This window comes from Cricetulus griseus, chromosome 2 (genome assembly GCF_003668045.3).
Source record: "Cricetulus griseus strain 17A/GY chromosome 2, alternate assembly CriGri-PICRH-1.0, whole genome shotgun sequence".
Classification (NCBI taxonomy): Eukaryota; Metazoa; Chordata; class Mammalia; order Rodentia; family Cricetidae; genus Cricetulus; species Cricetulus griseus.
This window is the reverse complement of record NC_048595.1, coordinates 288091637-288099835: the sequence shown is the minus strand read 5'-3', so window position 1 is coordinate 288099835 and position 8199 is coordinate 288091637. Positions and strand designations below refer to the sequence as shown.

Sequence of the window (8199 nt, the reverse complement as noted above, 5' to 3'; positions counted from 1 at the left end):
TGCCTCTGAAGAACATAGATACTTGCCAGCTAGGCAAGCAAAAATACAGTTCTTTCCCAAGAAATGGTATCTCAGTTTCAAGTGTTAAAACTTCACTCTAAAGTTCCTTGATTATAAGTTAACTAAGAATCCCATTGTTCTTAGAAGAAACGTTTCATCATAACCATCTATGAAAAATTGCAGATCTAGAGACCTTAAGACCTCAATACTTCGTACTACTATTTATACTAACAGTGAAACAAATTGCAACAACCCTTTACAAAACTTTTCACATCTTCACACCCATAGATTTCCTTATAATCTATGCAGGGATGCTGTTTAAGAAAACCAATAGTTGGCCAGTGCTTTAAAACAAACATCCCTGACTCTTAAAGATACACCAATTCCCTGAAATCAGATCTCAAGAACAAATGCTCTTCAACTAAAACATAAAAGATTTTTTTAAGAAGTATTTATTTTATTTATTTATGTATACAATCTTGTGCCTGCGTGCCAACAGAGGGCACCAGATCTCATTCAAGGTGGTTGTGAGCCACTGTGTGGTTGCTGGGAATTGAACTCAGGACCTCTGGAAGAACAGTCAGTGCTCTTAACCACTGAGCCATCTCTCCAGCCCAAAAATGAGATTTTTAAATCAAGGGAAAAAACAAAACTGAACTGCAGTCATAAACTCCTACTTCATTCTGCAAGGAAAAAAAAAAGTACAAATTGTCAGGCATTGGTGGTGCACTGCACACCTTTAATCCCAGCACTCAGGAGGCAGAGGCAGGCAGATCTCTGTGACTTCAAGGCCAGCCTGGTCCAGAGAGAGAGTGCCAGGAAAGGCTCCAAAGCTACACAGAGAAACCCTGTCTCAAAAAACCAAAAAAAGACAAAACAAAACAAATCACCAAAAAAACAAAGTACAAATTAAAAATCAGGTGCAGTAAGATTTTAATCTGATCTTTATATATGTTACAGGATAAGTAGGAATTTAGCAATTCAGTGAAAATAAAGAGCTACTGCTAAACACACCCAAAACAAAAGGGAAAAACAAACAGAGGAGTCATAATAAAAATTTTTATTTAGGTTTGGTCAGTACAGGTGAGATATACTGGAGTCACAGGGCAATATGCATTAACAGGAGGACACAACAGTTCATAAAAACTTAGTAACTATGCACACAGATTTCTTAAACATTCAGTCACCTAAAGATGAATGCACAGATGGTGGAAAAACTTTATCTAACACTGAAACTACTATAGGACTCCAAGTCCAACTTTTTAGTGATAAAAACTACTGTACTGGGCAAACTTGGCAGTCATAACCCACATCTACTCTAACAAGCCTGAATGGTGCATAAGTCTATAACAGCATGAAGAAGAATGCCCTTACACAACACAGCTTCTAGATAGACACAGATTTATACAGACATCATTGTTATAGATTCCCATTTACAACTTCACATTAACTCATATAAAAATAACTTGACCCTACACAAAATGTTCTTTTAGCAATGTTCAAAGTAATTAACTGTTACGATTTTCAAAGTGGCAGAGGTATTGAAGCAATAAAAAAAGAAAAAAAAAAAAAGAAAAAAAAAAAAGGAACCAAACAAAAACACACCCACAAAAAGGCAAATTGTGACAAAAGTATGCATTAATTTGACAGTATCCTCTCCCAAATTAAATGACACTGTATAAAAATTTGCTGGAAAAATATTACAAAACTGAACCCTGTACATTTACACTTGAGTCCAAGCCATTCTGAATGTGGCGGGAACCCACAGTTCGATTACCTTTCCCACTGACTGCTTTCTCCTCTTGAGGGTCATGACTGGAGTCTGTGTCATTTGAGTGATGTGTGAGAGAGTTTTCACTGCCCGTGGGAGAGTCTACACTTTCATACCCCGCACTGAGTGGGTTTATGTAACTACTACCTCCTCTGCCAGTTCTCTCCTCTGAGCTGTTGGAGGCCTTATTACCATTCCCTGAAGAAGAAGGAAAGTCATCCTCAGTTGTGTTCCCCTCCCTGTGAAATCCAGACCCAGACGTCCGCTGGCGGGAGGAACTGCCATTACTTGGTCCATTTGCCAGACGACTGCAATCTTTGCTTGTGGCCTCTGCCTGATCTACAGGTTCAGAAGATGTAGTCCTGCTGGTACTTGGGCCTGAAGCTTGAGACTGCTGCTGCTGGTACTGCGCCAACTGCTGTCGTGTCTCCTTCAATTGTTGCTGAAGAACTAGAATGGTGCTCTGCATACCCTCTACTTCTTCGTCAAGTTGAATGATGAAGTCATTCAGTTCTGTGCAAAGAAGAGTCAAGCCTACTTTAATATCTGAACATATTTAAAAACATTTTTGTTATGTGCATACACATGCACTCACCTGTGCATGTGTGTATGAGAGTCTAGATGTCAACATAGGGTGCCTTTTTTTTAAAAAAAGATTTTATTTATTATATATACAGTATTATTATGTACCATGTATCCCTGCAGGCCAGAGGAAGGCATGGATCTCATTACAGATGGTTGTGAGCCACCATGTGGTTGCTGGGAATTGAACTCAGGACCTCTGGAAGAACAGCCAGTGCTCTTAACTTCTGAGCCATCTCTCCAGTCCCATAAGGTATCTTTCTTCTATAGCTTTCTACCCATCACTGTACCTGAAACTTCCCATTTTGGCTAAATCAGCTGACTACCAAACCCAAAATGTACCTTCCACACGATAAGCACTGGAGTAACAGGCCAACTAGCTCCACACCTAGCTTTTTATATGGGTGCTGGGATCCAAACTTAGGGCCTCATTCTTGCATGGCAAGCACTATGCCCACTAAGCTACTTCTCCAGCCCCCTCAAATAGTAAGCACCAGCCACAAAGCTAAGTAGTCAATAAATGTTGTTCTAAAATTGGAATTTACCTGAGGCTGGGCATTGGTGGCGCACACCTTTAGTCCCTTTAGTCCCAGCACTCAGGAGGCAGAGGCAGAGGCAGAGGCAGAGGCAGAGGCAGAGGCGAGACCAGCCTGGTCTACAAGAGCTAGTTCCAGGACAGCCTCCAAAGCCACAGAGAAACCCTGTCTCCAAAAAACCAAAATCAATTTACCTGGAATTCTAATAATTTTAATCACTATTCAAGAATGAGTTTGGAGGGTAGCTGGATGCTTTAAATATATTAAAGTAACCAAGTTAATTGCCAACCTTCCTGCCTCATATAATTGACAACAGCCATGTAAAATCTTAACTGTGCTGACCCGAGAGTCCCTACTCTTCACCCTCAGCCAGTGCCTTAAATTAAATCTACAGCAGGTCCAGCCCTCAGGATAATATTGGTTCTTTAACCCCCCCCAAAGAGGTCTGTTCCACACACAAGAAGACAATTATATAAAAAATACCTGGGGATGGATTGCTAAAGTATACAAGTCCATTAACTTTCTGAAAAGACTTTGAGAAAAACAGCCTTTTAGTTGCTACTTACCATCTCCCACTTACCATGTTTACAAATAGTAAAAGTGAAAAGCGACAGTATTACCCACCAACCTGCTTTGCAACCAACCAACCAATATACTGATTCCCAGTTTGTATGTTCACAGTATGGTCCCATTTTTTACTATTAATCCACGTCACAAGAAAAAAAAATGCAGCTACACTTGAATAAAAACAGGACTATGGTAACAATTACATTTGGTTTGTCTTAGCAAATTTAAATACCGAATCTCCTTTTTTATTGATAGGACCTCAAGGAAATATAACTACGTTACTTTCTGAGCACAGAAATATCAAAGTGTTTCCAAGATTCACATTTTCTAAAGTTCCCAATATCTATTAGTACGTTGGGGAACACTCTAACATCAATTAAGTGGCTTTGCTTTACACGTCAATGGTAGGTGTTGCATGCACGATTCTCAGTAGCCAGCACATGCACAGACACTGATGTATGGCAAGCCTGGTAGCCTTTAAAGCCAATGCAAAGACAGGCAAACTTTAAACAACAAACCCCCTTACCATCCTGACTGCTTTTAAGCTCCTCACTATATTTCTTCTGTAAAGCCAACTCTGCTTCAAGCTGTGCAATACGGCCCTGGGACAGCTGCCTTCCAAGCTCCTGGTTCTCCTGGATAAGCATTCGACACTTCGCCATTAACTTTTTGCCTGTTTGGCTGCAAAGGAAAGAGCCAATCATCACAAAATGAAGACAAAGCTCTCTATAGCCTTTGCTCACAACCATTACAGCACATGTACAGAACATAACTATGTCACAGCAGATGCCACCCTGTAATTACCATCTTCTTTTCTGGAACATGTCCATCTTCTGCACTTCGGTATTTACCAATAGAGCAGCAAAAATAAACCTTAAACAAAAAGGGCCAAAGAGCCACTTTTTGTTTCTGCTGTATCAATGTTTTCATCCTAAATCATTATTTGAAGTATAAGCAGGCCATTTCACACATATCTTGGAAATACTGTTAATGTAACATGAAGGTACTACTCTTTATCAAACAAAGGTTCTTTAAAAGTATGTAGAGTACCAATTACAAATGTATGCCTCTTTACCACCCATAAAATACCTGTAAAGGAATGAGAACATATTCTTACTAACAAACACACATAAGGGATTCCTTTTAATAGGTAGCTCTCTGGTACGGGTATCATCTATATAAGAATATAGCTTTTAAAGGACTTGCCAAATAGAAATCCATTAATTCTTGATTTAACTTAACTGGAACATAATTTTTGTTGTTGTTTTTATATAGTAGAGAGTAGAGGATAACTGAAATTACAATCCTCCTACCTCTTAAGTACTAGGATTACAGGAGTGAGACACTATGCCTGATGAGCATTTTAATACTGGCATGTGATTAAAGACTGTATAATCCCAAATCACAAAGATCCAGGATTATTTTCCAAACCTCAAATTATCTGTCAGATTAGGAGCACCACACTTAAAAAAAAAAATATATATATATATATGTTTACAGTGTTCTGCCTGCATATATGCCTGCAGGCCAGAAGAGGGCACCAGATCTCATTACAGATGGTTGTGAGCCACCATGTGGTTGCTGGGAATTGAACTCTGGGAGAGCAGCCAGTGCTCTTTAAGTGCTGAGTCATGTCTCCAGCCCCGCACCATACTTTTGAACACTTTAATTTTCAAATAATAGGGCCGATGCAATACAAGAGAACCAACAGAGTAATAAAACTGAAGCAACAATCCAGTAAAACTTCACTGCTTTTAGCCTTGGCAATAACAGCAGAAATTATAACTTTAAAGGTATTTGGCTTCAATTTGCAATACTGACTTTGAGATGTACATATGAACAATTTTACATTCTTCTCACTGGGTTAACACCAGAATGTTCTCACTGCATAAGAACACTTCTGTACTGTTACATTCTTCCTAGTTGGGGGATTTGCACTTGCCAGATACACATAGTCCATCTGATCCTAGCAGACACTAGAGTTCCAATAACACTGTGTTGAGAACTCTCCTACTGGGGATGCTGCAGGGTTATAGCTTATGTTATAATACAGTTCAACAACAAAAAATTGTAATTAGAATTTTTTACATGTATTTGTGCAACATTAAAAACCAGGTTCCTATTGTTCAAACGAACCAAGGCATAATAAGTCAGTTTCATTTGTTTAACACATTCCCTTCACTGCTATTGTAGCTCTAGATCCCATTTCTATCAGTCCCCTCACTCCACAAGTCCTTAGAAATTAATGAGGAAACAACATGTGACACCACTGCAAAACAGTGTTATCTACTTCCTTCTACTTGATGAACCAATAACAACTTTGTTTCTTTTCCTTTTCTTTTCTTTTTTTTTGAGATAGGATCTAGCCAGGCATGATGGTATCTGCCTTTAATCCCAGTAGAGGCAAGAGGATCTCTGAGTTCATGACCAATCTCGTCTACAGAGTGAGTTCCAGGACAGCCAAGGCTACATAGAAATACCCTGTCTCAAAAAACTAAACTGGGGGTAGGGGTGGGGATAACATAGGATCTCACTGTGTATCCCCGGCTAAACTAGAACTATTAGACCCGATTGACCTCAATCACACAGATTCTGCACATTTCTGTCTTCCAAGTGCTTGATTAAAGACATGTGCTACCACACCTAGCCAACTGTCTTACAAATCACATGCATCAGATTTTTCCAACCAGAAAATTCTACTTTCCTGTGAATGAAGATTGGGGGAGGGGGCAATTGTAAAATATATTAATTGGTCACTTGACCCCTTTGAAAGACACCAAAAAATTTATAGTAAATTATTTATGTGACACACAGAGAAACCCCGTCTCAAAAACAAAACAAAAAACACCCCCAAACAACAAAAGACCATGTGTAACTCAGCTTAACTACCCTGTGGATGAATGCTTAGGAGGCTGATGAAGTTCTATTGTAAGCTGAAGCTAGTTCTAAGACATCATTGGCCATACAGAGAGATCCTGTCTCAAGAATCACCTCTAAACTTACACTTACTTAAAACAGTTTCAATTTTATGTAACTATGTTGAGTGAAATCGGTGGTTGTGGTCATCAATACACACACAAGCACATTCCACACATAAAATAGCATGGAGCTGGAGTGTACTCTGATTTTGGCAGTGATACTCTCTGCCAAAGAAAAGGCTGAGGACACACACAGCTCATTTATAAATTGCTTATCTAGTGTGATCAAGGCCCCAGGTTCAGTCAGTCCTCAGCACCATAAAAAAAGTAGGAAGAGAGAACTTAATTACATATAAATATTTGGAAAAGAAAAGCAGAGGCCATTCCTTTCATTTAAAAACATTTCTTTTTTTTAAAATGGGGGCTGAAAAGTTAGCTAAGAAATTAAGAGCACTGGCTGCTTTTCCGGAGGACCCAGGTTTGATTCCCATCATATACATACATTGTGGCTTCCAACTTTCTGTAACTCCCAACTCCAAGGGATCTATCTGATACTCTCTTCTGGCCTCCACATGCATGTGGTACACAGACAGACATGCAGACAAATCATTTATATACATGCAAGAACAAATCTTAAAAAACAAATGCCCATCGTAAAAGTATTTCTGTCATCTTCTCTCTCATAAATATATGTATATGTGTATATGTATATGTGTATGTATGTATGTATGTATTTTGCCTGCATGTAAGTCTGTGTATCACATGCATTTCTGGTCCGAGGTGGAAAGTGTGTTAGGTCCTCTGAACTGGAGTCTTAGATAGATATAAGCGGCCATATAGGAACTGGAAACTGAACCTAGGTCCTCTGGAAGAGAAGCCAGTGCCCTTTAACCATTGGGCCATCTTCTCTCTAGTGCCTCTTAAAAAAAAGCCTCAATGTGAAGCTCTGGCTGGCTTTGAACTCCCAAGTACTGGGACAATTCCTAAAACCAAATAACCACAAACTATACTTACAGACTTATGAAAAAGAAGGGATATCCTTCCTTTAATTACCAAAGGAAGGAAGCCAGGTTATTTTGTAGAGATGTACATACAATTGCCTAAACGACCAAGTGCAAATTGAAGATTACCAGTATCATATTTCTAAACACTCTGATGAATGTCTTGTCAAGTAAAATAGTTTGAAGCAGACAGTATTACAGAGACTCACAGCCTATCTCTCATCAGCTCTTTTGTTCACTTTTTGAAACAGAATATATAAAGATACTCCCTGAACTCCCCATTCTCCTGTACCAACCTCACTCACCAATGCTGGGATTAAAGACATGAGCCACCATGGCCAGCTAAAAAAATCCTTATCCCTCAGAACTGGAACTGAAACTAAGAGGGGAAATAACATATATACATACAAGAAAACCTAAAGCCCAATCACTTAAATCATTCCACATTGATTACTGATTAATCATTACTTATTTTCAAATTAATAATGTATTTTTAATATCTGATTCATTCTGGCTTATGATTTAATTATATATAATAAAATCCCATTTATGGATTGTTAAGACTAATAAAAAGAAACACTAAATAACCATTAAAAGGTAGTAATATTAGGTATGCTAAAAAATACCCAAGAGGTAAAAATGGAGAAAAAAAAAATAACGCTTTGAAGCATATATATATATATATATATATATATATATATATATATATATGCAGTAGGATTACATTTCTTTAGAACCAATATACATAAAATCATTGTATATGCAGAAATTATCATGATGATATCCAAAATATTTAGCAGCCGTTACTGGTCCTTCAGAGCAGA

The 8199-nt window shown here is 38.4% G+C and overlaps 1 protein-coding gene across 2 annotated transcripts in view; it reads right to left on the bottom strand.

The window, feature by feature from the left end:
* Window positions 1-1044: 1044 nt before the first annotated feature.
* LOC100760025 (pre-mRNA-splicing regulator WTAP) overlaps window positions 1045-8199 on the bottom strand; it is a 28343-nt gene continuing 21188 nt past the window's right edge. Inside the window, exons 7-8 of one of the 2 annotated variants that reach the window (XM_027401087.2) lie at window positions 3983-4137; window positions 1045-2284 (exon numbers count right to left, since the gene is read on the bottom strand). In XM_027401087.2, the coding sequence (XP_027256888.1) occupies window positions 1701-2284; window positions 3983-4137 (739 nt within the window). In that variant the 3' untranslated portion in view covers window positions 1045-1700. The remainder of the gene's footprint in view (window positions 2285-3982; window positions 4138-8199) is intronic. The other variant, XM_027401089.2, reaches the window with a different exon arrangement.